General features: G+C 43.2%; 1 protein-coding gene across 1 annotated transcript; it reads left to right on the top strand.

The window, feature by feature from the left end:
• The first annotated feature begins 1,204 nt into the window (after positions 1 to 1,204).
• pigo (phosphatidylinositol glycan anchor biosynthesis, class O) lies at positions 1,205 to 15,487 on the top strand. The gene is made up of 11 exons (XM_038297579.1): positions 1,205 to 1,386; positions 1,584 to 2,062; positions 2,873 to 3,016; positions 3,115 to 3,238; positions 3,340 to 3,499; positions 6,625 to 6,807; positions 6,899 to 8,495; positions 8,578 to 8,781; positions 11,789 to 11,973; positions 12,058 to 12,128; positions 14,762 to 15,487. The coding sequence occupies exons 2-11, from the start codon at positions 1,585 to 1,587 to the stop codon at positions 14,889 to 14,891; spliced, it is 3,276 nt and encodes a 1,091-aa protein (XP_038153507.1). The 5' UTR covers positions 1,205 to 1,386; position 1,584; the 3' UTR covers positions 14,892 to 15,487.
• Positions 15,488 to 17,984: the final 2,497 nt, after the last annotated feature.

Genomic DNA, 17,984 nt, shown 5'->3' with positions numbered 1-17,984 from the left:
AACCTCAATAAATAGTTAAATTCATGCTGGTTTTGTGCAGTTTCTATCTCAGTCAAATAACATGCTGCTGCCATTTTGCACATCTCTGATGTTGCTGCTATTTTCAAATATCCATTACTGTAAAATGTCCATAGCTGGATATTGGTTATTTATTCTCCAGGTGCATAGTTTTTTTATATTGTTAAAACACTTTACAGAACAGCATTTTTATGTTTTATCTTTTAACTCTTCACTATTATGTTATTCTTATACATGTTTCTACGGGCCACATTTGTGTGACAATTTTTTTCAATAATCTTTTTGCTGCTGTAAACACCAGAATTACCCCATAGTGGGACAATAAAATGATTTTCTATTGTATTCTATTCTAAAGTTATCTAGTCAAACATTCACTTCAGTATTTTAGGCTGTTTAGCCCAAAATATTGTGGACTCATTTCCATATCACTACATTTTTTTTAATACATTAATAAACGCCACGTTTAAAAACTGAACACTTAAGTAGCAAATTATTTTATTTACAAACTAAAATATTTAACTTATCATTAAAATAATTTTCCAGCTAAATATTAAGCACTAAAGTATAAATATAGTCCTAATTCGCAAGCTACATATTTAGTTTACAAACCAAACATTTACTTAGATTTACTACTTAGACTTAAATTAGATTATTTCAACTAAACATTTAGCTTCCAATTATTTATGACACAAACTAAATATTTAGTTATAAACTAAACGTTTTGTGTGGACTTAAAACCTTAATTTGCTGATTTTGTATTTAGTTTGGACATAAACATTTAGATTGAAACTCGATATTAAATTTGAAGATAAAAACTTTAATTGGTCAAAATATTTAGCTTGATGATACAAAAAGTTTTATAAATAAATATTTATGTAAATTAGATACTTAACTTTCAAATTAAATATTTAGTTTGGAAATGTGGTATTTATAAACGAATACATGATATGGTTATTATATTATTTTGAAAAATTAACCCCAATTATTTTTCTCCTGGGACTAAATAGTATATTGATGGGAAAAAAAGTATATGTTAATTATTTTATGTATAAATTTTACATTATTTTGCACTTCTCGCTTTGCAGCGTTATTCTACAAGCAATAAGATCTAAATAAAATTTTCTAAGCGTTTTCTTTGCTGCCCCCGGACTAAAAAAGATGTAACACCTCCGGTGGTAAGAGGAAAACTAGTCCGCCGTGAACTTCCGCCGGGTTTCCGGCCTGGAATGTGAATGAGTCCAAATGAAGGTGAAGGAGCCTCCCGTCTGCTCCGTGTTTACCTGAGTCACCAGGACTTCTGTGTTGTTTACATACACACAGCTCCACGACCGCCTCCACGCAGAGAGGTGAAATCCACGCGGATACAAGGTCAGTGACTGAGACAGGAAGGTTTAGCCACAGCTAGCAGGGTTAACTCGGTGCTGTTAGCCGGTTTAACTGTTTTACTTTCACACCGAGCGGACGGTTATTTCTCCAAAGTTACACGATTTGATTTTTTTAAATATATATCAGATTTATAACTGTCAGATTTCTTGTGTTTCCTCTGACCCGCTGTCACCGCTCAGGATGAAGGGACTGACGGTTCTGTCTCTGCTCGTCTGGCTCTGCGCCGTCTACTTCGTGGGCATCTACCTGTTCGTGGGCGGCTTCCTGCTGGTGAGGCTGGAGGTGAACCGGACCAGCGCCTGCGGGGACGTGCTGCAGCCCGGCGTGGAGCCGCTGGACTTCTGCCAGGCCCGGCCTCGGTTCCGCAGGGCTGTGATCCTCATCATCGACGCCCTGAAGATCGACTTCGCCCGGTTTGACCGAAGCAACACCGCGCCGCGAGCCTACGAGAACAAGCTGCCGGTGTTGGAGGAGGCGGTGTCCTCCAGGCCCAGCCAGAGCCGCCTGTACCCGTTCAGAGCAGACCCACCGACCACCACCATGCAGAGGATCAAGGGCTTCACCACTGGCTCCCTGCCGACCTTTGTGGATGTCGGCAACAACTTTGCATCCAGCGCCATCTTGGAGGATAACCTCATCCACCAGCTGGGACAGATGGGTGAGCTGCACCTTCAGAAGCACAACAGCAACAACAAAAATAAAACAGCTACATTCTGATGTAAGATTTCACTTATGATGACGTGAACGGCTTTGATTGGTTCTCTCCAGCGTTCCTGCAGATCCTTAAAAAGTCTTAAAAGGCATTGAAATCTTCAATATAAACTCAAGGCCTTAATTGGTATTAAAATGTCTTAGATCAGTTGTTTATAGGTCTTAAAATTGTTACCACATGATAAATGGGATTTTATTTTTGTAATCCATGTCAAACAATAGCATAATTGACAATATTTTTCTTACATTTCCCGAACCGCTCCCTGTAACCATTATTGTTTCCGTACCAATAGTGGAACCAATAAAAAAGATGTTCCGTAAAAGTTTAAAAAACACAATCCACTGGAATTGGTTTCCAAGATTTGAAGACGTTTCACTTCTCCTCCAGGAAGCTTTCTCAATTCAAATGATGAACTAGTACCATGTTAACGCGGTTCGGTTGTGTCTGCCGCTGTCCGGTTCTGTTCTGCGTACCATTTTCACTCAGCAGTTATCTCGGGTTCTGAGCTCAGTTCGATCTGGGCACAGTTTCAAAAGGGGCGTGTAAACGGGGCTATAATCCCATCTCCAGCTGGTATTTCTTAATTTAAACATGAAGCCAAATGCTGCAGCAGAAGCAGACACTGCGGTGGATTTTCCTTCTCTGATATGAAGCAGCATCTATTTCCGGTCAGTGGAGTGGACAATCAAGCCCGGAATAAAAAATACTGAATGATTCTGGGAGGACTGAACGTTTATCCTGCTTTCTGTTTCCCAGGTAAACGGGTTGTCTTCATGGGCGACGACACTTGGGAAAGCCTGTTCCCTAAAAAGTTCTACCGCTCTCTGCCTTTCCCTTCCTTCAACGTGAAGGACCTTCACACTGTGGATAACGGCATCCTGCAGCACCTCTACTCCACCAGTACGTGGAAACAGCCGCGCTGGAGCGCCTGTTTAAACGTCATGCCGGCGCCTCTGCCCATCACTCTCCCATGTGTCTGTTTCTGCTGGTTTCTGCAGTGGTGGGCGATGACTGGGACGTGCTGGTGGCCCATTTCCTCGGAGTTGATCACTGCGGGCACAGGTTTGGGCCCGACCACCCCGCCATGTCCGACAAGCTCACCCAGATGGACGGAGTGATCAGGTTGGCAGTTTTTCATGCTCCGATATACATTAAATTAGACAAAGCCGGTCGTTTAGAGCGACGCAATGAAGACATTTTACCGTATTTGTCTTTCCTTCCAGGTCTGTGATCGACCGCCTGCAGAACGACACCCTGCTGGTGGTGATGGGAGACCATGGGATGACCGACACAGGAGACCATGGAGGAGAGAGTCAGAAGGAGACAGATGCTGCGCTCTTCCTCTACAGTCCCTCCGCCATCTTTCCTGGTCCGCCGTCTCAGGTGAGCAACTAGCTATTAATTTAATTCAGTTTACTCATATGGCACCAATTCACCACACATGTTATGTCAAGGCACTTTATAGAGACAATTCAACCAGATTATACAGTCAGATGGGTTAAAAGTTTTCTATCTAAGGAAAACCAGTTGATTGCATCGACTCATTGACTCTTCAGCAATCCCTCACACTAAGAATGCTTGTAGCGACAGTGGAGAGGAAAAACTCCCTTTTAACAGGAAGAAACCTCCAGCAGAACCAGAGTGTGAGCGGCCGACTGGGGTTCAAGGAGACAGAAGCAGAGATACAAAAAGCTGGCAACTGTAAACCAGCTCCACAGGTGGCCCCGTCCAGGAAACACACACCCAGCCACAGTCTCAGAAACAGGCCGATCTCCAACATCTAGAAACAAAGGTGTTGATGGCGGCAGCACAGCTGATATTTCTCTCCAGGATGGAGTCACAGCCAAACAGAAACAGACCAGATGAAACTACTATGAGAAAAAGCAGAGAGAGCATAAGATTGAAATAACAAATATTGCAGAATGGGAGATTACAGATAGAATGATAAAAAGGGGTTACTGTGTCCTCTAGCAGTCTAAGCTTATAGCAACATGAATGCAGAAAAAAGCTCATGATAAGTACTTTCGATGAGGTATAAGAAAGTTAGAGCCACAGTGGGGCCAAAGTAGCCTCGTGAGACCATCCTGATCTCGCGAGCTTTCAAGGTTTCACTCGCTAATCAGTCTGGAGACTCTCCGTTAAAGACAATTTGGAGCCGTTCACCAAACGAACGTCCAATCAGCGTTGGCTTTGAGGCGGGTTGAGGTGTGACGCAACGAGAAGCGCGACAGTTCAGTCTAAAGAACATGGCGGCTTCAGCCGATGAAACTAGCGTTAGCGTGGCTATCGAGCAAGTTTTATCGGAATTACAGAGTATTTCTTCACTGAAAGAAGAGCAAAACACTGCTCTGGAGGCTTTTCTCAGAGGGAAAGATGTTTTTGCTCTTCTCCCGACTGGTTTCGGCAAGAGTAGCGTGGCTGTTAGTACGTCATACGCTTCGTTGATCTGATTGGTTTATTTGGCCCGTCTATCACCAACATAGGCCAATCAGCTAACCAGTATTTTCGCCCCTTCCCAAAATTACTTCAATGGAAGGTTTCAGGTTAGGACCAAAGTAGAGCCAAGGAGAAACGTCTATCCGGACTGAAATTCTCCCTGCCAGATCGGGCTATTTATGCTCTACCTTCACCTATCTCTCTTCTTATCCAGCAACTAAGCTCTGATCAGCCTCGTTTTAACTATAAACTTTATCAAAAAGGAAAGTTTTAAGCCTAGCCTTAAAAGTAGACAGGGTGTCTGCCTCACGGACTAAAACTGGAAGTTGGTTCCACAGGAGAGGAGCCTGATAACTAAAAGATCTGCCTCCCATTCTACTTTTAGAAATTCTAGGAACCACTAGTAAACCTGCAGATTGAGAGCGAAGTGCTCTGTTAGGAACATAAGGAACAATCAGATCTCTGATATCAGATGGAGCTTATATCAGAGATATAGTAGGGGTGTATATCAGTTATCAGCAGTAGTCTAGTTGTAAAAAAAAAAAAAAAAAAAGGAAGGGGGATTGTGGAATTTTTGATTTTTTGAAGCCTACATAGCCTAATTAAACTAGTCTATTATCCTAAAGCAATATGCATGGTATGGTTGTTACATGTCAGGTACATCCCTCAGGCTACTCGTTAGCCCACAGCCCGCCGAATATTGAAAGGGAAATATTATTGCCATTACTGTTAACAGGGTTCCGGCGGGTCCTTAAAAAGACTTTCGTAGGTCTTAATTTTTAAAACATCATAAATAGGATTATTTTTATTACAATTTATTTTTGTAATCTAAATAAAACGTTACAATTGACAATTTTTTTTTTCTTTATAAAAAAAAAAAATAACTGTTCGCCATTATTGGTTCCATCCCGATAGCGGAACCAATAAAGCGTTGTTGCGGCCGGGACATTTGGGAGATGCGGCATTTACTTTTTGTCTGGAAAATATGATCAAGTGTAAATGTAACCAAAATTGTCTCCAACCGAGAGTTTTCTCCATGGCTAAAACCAGGGAACATACATGAGGCTCAGTGGATTTAGTGCAAGAAGTCATTCAAGCTCAGAACGATGGGAATTAAGGCAGTGGAGTCGCACATGCGAAGCACGAAACACAAAGCGTCAAAATGGAGTTACAGAGAAACAGCCGGTATTTCTCGGTTTAGTTCCACCGTTGTCTCTGCAACGCCTCCACTTATCACCAAATCAAACATACTAAGAAAACCATACAAAGAAAAATCGCTGCAAAAAAGACTTAGCACTGGTTATGTTGGGGCTTTAAAACTGATTTGTTTAGTTCCCTGCTAAAACAAAGTTTGTGAATTCAGTTAAATAATTGTTAAAATATATCTGTCATTTGTGTGTTTTTAGCTTTCTTCCTGTATGAGAAGCTTTTCAAAATGTGAAACATCAGTGCAGTGGTTTATGTTAAAATAAACCTTTGGGTTAAGTTGTCGCAAGCAGGTTTTTCTTGTGTTTCTTGTGAATTTGGTCTTAAATCTTTATTTCAAGTGGCATTAAAAAGTCTTAAAAAGTCTTGAATTTAACTTGTCTTATGCTGTAGGAACCCTGACTAATATATAGTAGAAATTTTACACATTAAATGATAAAATGTCACAGGGATGTTATATCATTTAAGAAGCAGGATTTCATCCCCCCTCCACTCCAGTACTGGTTATCGGTCTCCGCCAAGTGACGTCAATTGTTTACCTCGGGCGCGGTACACTACGCCTTTTCCACCTAAAATGGCGTCTTAGCAACAAATGTCACGTGACTGGCGGAGACCGATTTTCCTAAATCCGCCCCTGTTTTCAGGCTTATGTTAACTGTAATGACTTATCTTGGACAGGCTGCTAGGTAAACGGGCCTTTAGTCCTTCGTTTAGCTATGCTGCGGTTGTTTACACTACTCCTTTTCCACCTAAAATGGCGTCTTAGCAACAGATGTCACGTGACTGGCGGAGATCGATCGACCTGGACAGCGATCTATTCTGAAAACATTTCTGTTGTTTGACTGTTTGTTGTTTTTCTCTTGCAGGACGAGCCGGATGTTGTTCCTCAGACGGACCTTGTTCCGACTCTGGCCCTGTTGTTGGGAATACCGATCCCGTTCAGCAGCGTGGGGCAGGTCCTGCTGCCTTTGTTTGCGCCACATCAGCAGACAGAAGCCGCAGACGGATGCCTCAGCCAGCTGGAGGCGCTGTGGATCAACACCAAACAGGTCGGTGGTTAATTCACAGACTCTGTGTTTTCTGGACGAGCATTAGAACCCTTGAAGCATGTGGTGATTTCTTTCCCCGTTGTTCCTGAAGGTGAACCGCTTCCTGGAGACCTACTCTGGTTTGGCCAAAGACATCGACCCAGAGAGCCTCTCTGTGCTGAAGGCTCAGTTCGCCCGCCTCTCCTCAGAGTACCTCAGCACGCTCAGAGAGGGGCGGGCGCCCTCGCAGCGCCTGGCCTCCTCCCTGCAGGCTTACCTCACCGCCGTCAGGGACACCTGTCGAGCAACGTGGGCCCGATTCAACCCGGCGAAGATGGCAGGCGGTTTGGCCGTGTTGACGTTCGCCTGCTTGGCGTGTTTGGTGACGTCAGAGCTGTCCGTGGTGCTGACGGAGGAGAAACGCGCAGCGCTGAAGGCCCCGGCTACCGTGGCCATAGCTGTCGGAGTCGGTGTCGCCGCCGCTCAGCTGCTGACCCGGGGTTACGCAGAGGCGGCGTGGAGCCTGGCGGCGGGTGCCATCAGCTCGGAGGTGATCTTCCTATGGAGGGCCTGGCGGCTGAAGCGCTCCGCCGTTTTAAAGAACGGAGCCAAAGCTTCGAAGCTGTCCAGGTGGCTCATCCCGCGCCGCCTCCTGCTGCCGTGGCTCGCCGTGGCGCTCCTCCGCTGTGCCTCCCTGCTCTCTGACAGCTATGTGATCTACGAAGGCCGGGTCGTGACCTTCCTCCTGCTCTCTCTGGCGATCTGCGTTCCCATCCACCTCAACTGGAACGGCCATCTTCTGCCTCCGACGCCCGATCCTCTGAAGTCTGCGGGGCTGCTGCCTTCACCCACTTTAACTCCAGCAGCCGTCAGGAAGGAAAGCGGCACCCTGCTGGGCTGCCTGGGTCTTCTGGTCCTCTGCTCCTACCTGTCGCTATGGTTTCACGGCTGCAGAGAGGAGCAGGGCCTCTGCCAGCCGTCGCCGTTTCTCTCCCCGCTCTCGCGGCTGCAGGACAACCAGCTGAAGAACATCTACTACATTTTATCTGTCGCCTCTCTGGCTGTTTGTGCGTACCTCCTGAGACTCTGCCTATGTCACTACGGCAACCTCAACTCCTCTGGGGGTTCCGCTTTCGCCGCTCGGTGGTTTCTGCCGCTGCTTTGTGTTTGCACAGGGCTCCACTGGGCTGTCGGAGCCACGGCGGAGGACGCTTTCCGGCAGCTGGCGGAGCTGATCCGCACGGCACAGCTGGCCCTGCCCAGAGCCGCCTTCTGCCTGCTGGGGGTGGCGCTGTCCCTGGTCTGGGCGGACCCGCTCACTGTGTTCATGAAGACCCGGAACGCAGCTTCATCCAGGAGCTCCGCCCTCCCTCCTCCCCGCTACCGGGCGAGCACCGCCATCAGCCCGCAGGCCGAGCTGCACCACCTGATCCCACAGATCTACCAGCGCATGCGTCGCTCCCTGGAGGACGGGGAGCTCAGCGGAGGCGGCGAGGACGACAACAGGCCCGCGGTGGAGGCCTACGGACTGGGAACGGTGTACTCCGCTCCGCTGCTGCTGTTCTGCGGCCTGCTGGGAGTCGGGCTGCTGCTGCTGCACCCGGAGGGGATGAGTCTGGCCTTTCTGCTGCTGCTGCTAGAAATGGGAGCTCTGCTCCACATCCACGCCTCCTCCACCACCCTCAGCGGCTCACCTGGAGCTAACCCGGGTAAGAAATCCCTCCTGTGCTGATCCTCCGGCGTTAAAACCAGGATGCTGCTTCTCATCGTTTCTCCACGTTTCCCCCTAAGGTGCTTTTAACGTCCCGTGGACGCCTGTGGTGTTGTGGTCGCTGGCTGCTTCACAGTTCTTCCACGCCACCGGTCACCTGCCCACCTTCCCTTCCATCCAGTGGGGGGCGGCCTTTGTGGGATTCCCAGACGGACACGTGGGCACCGTGCTGCCAGCCTCCCTGGTTACTCTCAACACCTTCGCCTCACACATTTTATTTGCTGGTGAGTTAATGAACATTTTACTAAAAGAGAAACTTTTTTGATTTCAGGGCTTTATGTCATCAATAGTAATAATAATCAATTTAATTTTTTTTTTTACCTAAGTATTATGTGAGAAAAATCCTAGTGAAGTTTCTGGTTTCCCAAACCTTCTAGATCTTCACCTCCTCAGACAAGACATGTTTTTCTATGTACGACATTTCTATAGCGAGACATTAAAGAGCCGAACATGAGAAGAAAAGTAAACTGCTGTGGCATAAAGCCAATACAAATAATAATAAATATACATTAAGAATACAAGATATAAGGTAATTATATAAAAATATACAATGAAAGGAAAGTTAAGCTACTAATGTTTAAATGGCTCTGTTAAAGGCTGCTCTGAAAATACGTTTTTAATCAGGATTTGAAGCAACTTCAGCTCTTTGACTGTTTTCTGGGTGTTTATTCCAGATTAGTGGAGAATAGGAAAATCTGCTTTTTCATGTTTGGTTCTGGTTCTGCTGAGTAGATTAGATCCAGTAGACCTCAGAGGTCTGGCTGTATTAAATGTTGGTCTTAAGCCATTCAGGGTGCTGGTGAAGATTCCCAGTCATCCAGGTTATAGTCATTCCAAACAAGTTAAAAACAATCCACTGGACTTTGTTTCCAAGTTTGAAGATGTTTCGCTTCCCATCCAGGAAGCTTTTTCAATTCAAAATGTCAGCAATAGCGTTGAGTTTGAGGCTTTATAAAGTGGACCAATAGCTCCCCTTTCAGAGATATAGACAGATATGGGGCAATGCAGGCTAACAAAAGAAACCAAACGACTCCCATTCCAAATGGGCGGACCTGTTCTTCCGGTTCAATTTGCATGTTTTCTAAGCCCAAGCAAGGCTTTGTTTTGGTCCACTCTATAAAGCCTGGAACTCAACGCTATTTCTGACATTTTGAATTAAAAAAAGCTTCCTGGTTTGGAAGCGAAAAGTCCAGTAGATTGTTTTTTTTACTTTTTGGAATGAGATGTGATTTTTATGGAAGAGGAATAAGGCCACTGGAAAAAAAAAAAAGGTAACAGAATTTTAAATTTTATTTCAGTTTAACATGGGAAAAAAAGTCAGAATTCTGACTTTTTTCTCAGAATTCTGACTTTTTTCTCAGAATTATGACTTTTTTTCTCAGAATTCTGACTTTAAAGCTACAGTGTGTAATAATTACAGAGATATACAGTCAGAAATGTAATATATTATACATAACTATGTTATTTATCATCATCTACGAGCTCAGCCTCTTAACCTTAATATTTGCGTTGCCTTAGAATTCGTTATTTATAATTACATAGGAGCGGGTCTCGCAGCCATGGAGGCAGACATCTTTGCTCTACGGCAGCGCAGAGCCAACAAACTAGCGATTGCGAGATCGCCCATTACGCTCGAAAGTAACTACGGCAAGTTGAGAGAGATGAACTGAGACGGTACTGAAATCTATACCCTACACAGACTAATGAAATACTATCTGTAAAATTATCTATGTAAACAAACCTCATCAGTTGAGAAGGTAGGTGATGCGGACGTTGTGGAAGACATTTTGTCCCGTAACGCTCGCCGTACTGTTGGGGGGGAGAAGCAGTGGGGGGGGAGATGTTCATGTTGCTGCGGTCTGCAGTCTGACCGCTAGATGTCGCTGAAAATTACACACTGTAGCTTTAATCACTTTTTTTCTCAGAATTCTGACTTTAATCCCAGAATTTTGGATTTTAATGTAGATGGGCTCCATGAAGGGAGAGATGTGGAGCACTCAGCTTCACTGACAAAGATGTGAGTTGTTTGAGGTGGCCAGTGACACATTGGTGGAAAATGATGGAATTAGGCAACTTTTAACGTGTCCGAGGGGTCCCCTCATTAATGGAGGAGCAGAAGGTCATTAAAACAAGAGAGCTAGTCTCTAAAACAGACATGGCTATGGCTTGATTCTAACATGTTTGTTAGCTGTCAGAATTCTGAGAAAAAAGTCAGAATTCTGAGAAAAAAGTCAGAGTTCTGAGAAAAAAGTCAGAATTCTGAGAAAAAAGTCAGAATTTTTTTTTTCAGTGGCCCTAATCCTCTTCCGTAGATGTTATAGACCAGGGATGTCAAACTGGTTCCAGAAAGGGCCGTGTGGCTGCAGGTTTTCTTTCCAACCAAGCAGTAGCACACCAGACACCATCCATCTCATCAAGTCATCATGTTAAATTTGGACTCACTTAATGAGAGGACAGGAGTCTGGTGTGCTATTGCTTGGTTGGAAAGAAAACTTGCAGCCACACGGCCCTTTCTGGAACCAGTTTGACACCCCTGTTATAGACTAACAGACGTATTTTAAATTATTTTTTCCGAGATACGATACAGAGAGCCAGAGGAAGGATTTTAGGACCAGGCTGATGTTCTCCACTTTCTAATCTCCAGTGAGGACGCAGGCAGCAGCATTCTGGATCAGCTGCAGCTGTATGATCCTTTTTTTTTTTTTTTTTTTTTTTTTTTTAGGCAGACCTGTGAAAACACAGCTGCAGGGATTTATATTAAAGATGAAAGAAGCAGGGATTAGATTATCAAGATATTAGTCCTTTAATCCTGGAGATGATAGAAGGTTGACTTTGTTCCTTTCTTTATTAGCCTCTGAAGGTTCAGGTGTGAGTCCATCGCTACACCCACATTTAGAGCCTGATTGCTGGTTTCTAGCTTTAGCAGCTGAAGCTGTTTGGTAACTTTAAAACACTCCTCCTTTGATCAGATTTAGCTAAAGACCGTTTTATATTTGTTACCCAGAATGGGTTCATAGTCACCGGGTGACATGCTGATGTACACCTGTGTGTTGTCTGCATAGTTATTGTCACTTAACTCTGTGTAACCCTGCTTTATAAAATGGGGCCCAGGTTATTTTGGCACATTGTTTGCTTTTTTTTTTTAAAGGAAAATGAGAAAAAATGACATGTCTGAGGTGAAACCTCTGTTATCGCTTTGGAAGTCAATTAAGATTTCTGATTGTTTCCCAGTGGGTTGTCCTTTGCTGCTGTTCTGGCCTCTGGTGCGTGAGGTCAGAGGGAGCAGAGGGGGCCGAGGTTACGGGGAAGAAGGCGAGGACGCCGTGATGGAAATGAGACTGAGGGAGAACCCCCATCAGTTCAGCGCCGCTCTGCTGCAGCTCGCAACACGCTACCTCTTTATCCTGGGAGCACAGGTCAGGTCGTTTACTACTGCCTCGTTTGTTTATGTGCATTTTCTGATTTAAATTATGAAACCTCCGTGTCTCACCTTCCCTCAGACGTTTTCCTCAGTCTGTGCTGCTGCCATTCTCAGGAGACACCTAATGGTGTGGAAGGTTTTTGCACCCAAGTGAGTATCTGACTTCATTTCCAGCTTTAACAGTAAATGTTTTTAAAAATCTGGACAAAGCGTAACCACCCAACCTAAACTATGGTTGCCACATGCTCATCCAGGAGAAGTTAATCCTGCAAAGTTAATGACTGGAAGCAATCAGCTGGTTTTCCATAGAAAACTTTGAACCAACCTGATTGGTTAATCTACCTGAATTCTCTCTGTAAAGTGCCTTGAAAGGACATTTTTTTGTGAATTGGCGCTATATAAATAAACTGAATTGAATAGAACATTAAGTTGCTGACACCCAGGCCAGACAGGTTTACTGTAAGGAGATAAACAGAAGGAGAACATGAAGCTAAAATCTAAAATAACACCAAAAAACTGCAATATAAGAAAACGGTACAAGAATCTAGCAGAGTGAGGGGAAAATGGTCTTTCTGTCCTTCAGCAGCCTAAGTCTATAGCAGCTTAACTAATACTGAGATAACTCAGAATAAGCTGTGTCTAGTTATTGATTTGATCAAAAAGGAAACTTTAAACCTAGACTTAAAGTATGCTGTGTGTCCTCCACCAGTGTTGGGAAAGTTCTCTTTCTACGTGAACTAGTTCAAAGTTCAGTTCACACATTTTAAAATGAACTAGTTCAGTTCATAGTTCATAATTCAAAATTTTGAACTAAGTTCACAGTTCCAAAAAATGAACTAGTTCATTTCTTTTTTTCATATATTGCTCAATTACACCATAGCCTACTGTAGAACCACAGACAGCAATTATTTTATCAGTTGTAACTCTGAAACTGTGCGTCAGATTTCATCTTCATATCCAGTTTTGAATCCTTATCCAACCAGGGTTTACATTAGCATTGAGGGGACAGCATTTCCCCATTGTTGCTTTAACGCTTTGTTGCTGTCCATTCACTTCACACTAGTAGCAGCTGCAGCTTTCACCCCTACAGTATATTCTCAAAAACATCAGGTGCTGCTTGAATGGTCTTTTTTATGAGGAATTATTAAAAGAAAAACAGGAAAGTAGTCTTTAAGGAGCAAATGTTTTTTTTATTTTAATAATTTTTTTCCATTTGAAATTCCATTTCAGTACATACTAAAAAGGAATCCTGGAAAATTATACCAGGCAGGTTTAAGTGCGGATTTTTTTACTGAAAGCCGGCGGGCAAAGTTTGCAGAGAAATGTACGATTGTTGCCATCATCCTCACCGACCACCTGGTCATAAACCTGTTTTAAGTCGTCTCCATGCTGCTGTGGCTTCTACGCTGCATTTTGTTTTGATGATGCACGCGGCTGTGGGCTACGACACTGGTAGCCTGTGTTGCCAGATTGGGTGTTTTCCCCGCTACATATTAAGGCCTGTTTACGGTGTGATTTCGCCTGGAGGGCTCTATAGAAATCTGGCAACCTATTGAACGGAGTTGAACTGAGAGAGCGTGCCGTTCACAGACACCAGAATGAACGAGTTCACAATAATGTTCATCAGGCAGTAATGCAGTACGTTCAGTTCACGTTCGCCCAAAATATGAACAAGTTCATGAACTTGCGTTCAATGAACGCGTTCAGGCACAACACTGTCCTCCACCTTGTTACAAATGATAGTGTGATTGGAGATGCTTTAGATCCAAGCATGGTAAACATTAGGGGTGTAAATCACATCCATCATGGCGATTCAATTCAGTATCGATATCCTGACCCAACGATTCGATTATTTTCGATACTCAAGAATACACCACGATACGATTAGATTCAATTAATTGTTTTTGTTGTTTTTTTCTTACAGGCTAGACAATGTTTCAAGTTTGAAATAAATCAATGAAAGCTGTAATATCATTATGCATTTTTATTTTTAGAAACAACAGCAAATAACAGAAGTAGAAAAGTTGTACTCTACCTATTCCTATTAAAACCTCATTCACTGAAAAATAATAATAACCCTGCGTTATAGATTCTTAAAGGCTTTGCATCAAAAAATACTGCAGAAAATCAGTGCAATTAGCGCAATGCAATACCTCGGCTCCAGACGTCCCGCCCCCTCCACAGACGCTCCGCTGCTCCTCTCCCAAATTGTAGCTGACTGCAGACACTGCCGCAGACAGGAGGCCGGCTTGTTTTGTTTTTATGACCGAAATTGCGGAAAACAACTCGTGAACTTTGACCCGCTAGAAGAGCGAGGTGCGCGAGAACGCTGGGAGCCTTTTTCCACCTGGATCTCCGCTCTTTTTGGCCCTCATGTCCCTCCGTCGTCGGACTAAACTCGCCCCCACTTCCTCGCCGCCTCGGCCGTATCTAGACCCACAGCGTGTAGCACAGACCACGCTTCAATGTTGAGCATAATTTAAAAATGTCTGCATCAAGCTCACTGCAACACACTGCTGTAAGAGAATAACCAGGAAGCGAGGTAGGAGGGCAAAATAGGTTTAGCGCCACCGCAGCACGGGAGGGAGAATTACGCCCAGGAGCAAATGGATAAAAATAGACCGGAGGAAAAAAAAAACATGAATTGATTCTCTTGCGGACGTGTCGATGCATCGGATCGTCGGCTGTTGGATCGATGCATCGATACAAAACGATTATTATTTACACCCCTAGTAAACATGAAAAATGTTTAAAGAAAACTTCTTTTTCTTTTGTTCCCCCAGGTTGATGTTTGAAGCCTCCGGGTTCCTGGTGAGCAGCACGTTCCTGCTGATCGGAGTCACGTTAGTCATCAGAGTCGACGTGGCCGTGGGCCGCTGGTTTAAAAGACTAATCCCGAGCGTCTCCAGGTAGCACTAAAGCCCACCCTGCCACAAACTGTACCAGATGTGACCGGGAAGGAGTTGCACATAAAAACACCCGTGTTGGACATCTCCATAAACACACTTCATCAGGCTGCCTGGAAAAAACTCTTAGGGCTTCTTTTGTGCACTATTGGCGGAGGAGGACCTCAGGTCATTGGACCCTCAACACAAAGGTTGGAGTCCTTTCTGATGGTCGTTGGCCGGCCTTCAATGAATGTTTCTTTTACGCTCTCTGACTCATGGATGAAACTTCCAGCCGCTCAGTCGAGCATTTCCAACTTTTGACACAGTGGTTCTGGTCAGCGGTCTTTACGGCATGAATGTTGTATTCATTTGGACATTTATTGTTGGGTTTTAACAGTTTTTTTTTTTTTAAAGTTAGCTGCTAACATTGCCTCACTCAGCCTGGTGTGGAGGTTCAGATTAATTGTAGAGTTTATCTAATCACGACAGCTTGAATATTAAACATTTACATAAACACGGCTGATACTTGGTGACATCACACCCTGACATCATTAAAAAGGTCATTGCATCATTTAGGTTCGGTTTTTGACAGTTTATGCTTTCTGAAACCAGTTTGGGACCAGCGTTCTATCTGAAAACCAGTTACTAGTTAACCTCTATCATTTAAACCGATTTTATGCAGCATTAGCAGCAGAGCATCTCACAGCATGACCCTGCCACTGCTTTGCCTTACAGTTGGTGCAGAGATCCGAGACCCTGTGATCAAACGGCGGAGTGAAAACTGAAAAATGTTGATTCTCTCACTCCACCTAAAGCCGCTCTATCTGTGGACACTGGAGCTGATGATCAGCTTGGTCCTTTCTAACCGTATAAAGCATTTCTTTTTACCTGAGATGCCTGAAACATGCGGGCCTTCCAACAGAATGTTGATCCCAAACACAATGAAACAACTTCAGAAAAAGCTGATATTCTGCTGTGTGAATGTCTGCAGCCCAAACCGTTCTGGTATTCGTTCCTAATAAAGCCGGATTGTCGCTGTTTAAAAGAGCACTTCAAATCCTGCGGAGCAGCTTTGCCAAATTTCCTGCTGGAAAAATACTTATGTATTTATAAAATGTGTGGTTAAAATGTAGAAAATAAAGACTCATGCAGGTGATGATTGTTTATTTTCCTCTAACCTGAACACTGATCCCTGCCTCGGCCATTAAAGCTGCAGCGTGTTTGTACTGAAAGGTTTCTCAGTTTACAGCCTTACCGCAGCCGTTTACAGGAGCTCGGTTTTTACGATCCATCCGTCGACTGAAGGGATTTCTTATTTGTTTTCTACTACATTTTGTATCTTTTCAGTATAAATAACCAGTAAACTGATTTAGCGCAGCCGCCGCCTCCTAATCTCTTATTTTTTTTCACAACGGTTGAACGAATAACTTGAATGGTTGTGAAATACTGACTTTTTTTAATCGCCATTTTTAACTTTTTATTGATTATTTTCTGTAATGTTTGATGATTGGTGCATCAGACGGAGTGTCCGGGTTTAAGCTCAGGTGGATGACATCAGCCCAGGAGATGCTTTTTGATTGGTGGAGGAATAATGGGACATTTAGGTGTATTTTATGGAACTGATTTGGTTCAATATGAATAGATGATGATTTTACATACTGTGAAAATAATAATAAAATTTTTCTACATGTTGGATTGGCCTCCGTGTGTTTTAACTGGGATCTGATCTATTATACGCATTCTATGGAATCCTTGGAAGGTAAGTGGGATTTTTTTTTATTATTATTATTAAATAAGACTATTTCTATATGAGTGTGAAAAAAATAATTAAATATTTTTGTAGTTTTTCTTTTTTTTTTCTTCAATTTCTGTAATAATTGGTCTAGGAAAAAAATATATTTTTTTTTTGCACTGAAAGGTTAGTGAGAAAAAAATACTGGTTTCATTTTTCTGAATTCTTGTAATTCTTAGTTTATGGAGGACCAAAATGGACATAACTATGAGTAAATGCAGAAGTAAATTAATGCATAATAAACATAATTAATTGAATAATGTATTTTTTTTCATTCCCATATTAATTTATTCATTCATGCTTTTATTTATTTATTTATTCATTAATTCATTCACTCACTGCTCCCCAATGGTATGGGTTAAATGCTGAGGTAAATATCTCCAGTGTTAGATCAGTAAAGTTCAATATTTGTTATTAATATTATTCAGACGTTTTTTCTCTGCATTTTCTACCTCATTATGCAAAAGAGGAGCAGAGGTTTTCTAAGACTTAAGCCTCTACCTGAAGATTCAAAGTTATTTTACTGATTTTATTTCTGCAATAATAACCATTCAGGCACACACTCACCCCTAAGAAGAATTTAGAGAAGCTAATTAACCTAACAGTCATGTTTTTGGACTGTGGGAGGAAGCTGGAGTACCTGGAGAGAACCCATGCATACTCCATGCAGAAAGACCCCAGGCCAGGAATCTAACCTGGAACTTTCTTGATTGATGCAAGGCAGCATTGCTACCCACTGCCCTGCTGAGCAGCCCGTTGAAAATAAATGTTAATGTTTATTTGCAGATAATTCCATACAGTGGCTTGGAAAAGTATTTATACCCTTTAAACCAGGGGTCTTCAACGTTTTCCAGGCCAAGGACCCCCAAACTGATTGAGAGATGGAGCAGGGACCCCCTAATTATATATATTGTATGAAATTGTGTTCTATCAAACTGGTCCTATAGTCACTCTATTACATATGGAGTAATGAAACTAAAGTAATTTCTCCCTGGGATTATTAAAGTATTTCTGATTCCTGGTTGATGGGACAGGTGTGAATGAAACGGTGCCCAGCTTCAAAGAGCTCCTGTGTGTCACTGAATGTGTGCATTGATGACTGAAAGACATCTTCTGCCTCCATTTATCTGTTTACTACAGTGTGTTGAATTCATGTTGATGTGGGTTTAAAGACATTTCAATTAGTGGTTAAAATGCAGGGAGGGATATAGAAAAAAAAAGTGTTATCAACTAAAACTTTGGTGAGCCCCCATGAAGTACCTCCGTGGACCCCCTGCTGGTAACTTTCTGCTACAACAAGGTTTATCTTTCTGTCTGGACTCGCTG

The sequence above is a fragment of the Cyprinodon tularosa genome, unplaced genomic scaffold (genome assembly GCF_016077235.1).
Source record: "Cyprinodon tularosa strain WSP-4 unplaced genomic scaffold, ASM1607723v1 ctg391, whole genome shotgun sequence".
Classification (NCBI taxonomy): Eukaryota; Metazoa; Chordata; class Actinopteri; order Cyprinodontiformes; family Cyprinodontidae; genus Cyprinodon; species Cyprinodon tularosa.
The sequence above is the reverse complement of the archived record's forward strand: the minus strand, read 5'-3'. Positions and strand labels throughout refer to the sequence as shown.

Coding starts and splice junctions, on each gene's coding strand:
- pigo (XM_038297579.1), top strand. CDS start 1,585: ATGAAGGGACTGACGGTTCTGTCTCTGCTCGTCTGGCTCTGCGCCGTC. Junction 3,239..3,339: donor CAGATGGACGGAGTGATCAG/GTTGGCAGTTTT, acceptor CTTTCCTTCCAG/GTCTGTGATCGACCGCCTGC. Junction 8,782..11,788: donor CTCACACATTTTATTTGCTG/GTGAGTTAATGA, acceptor ATTGTTTCCCAG/TGGGTTGTCCTTTGCTGCTG.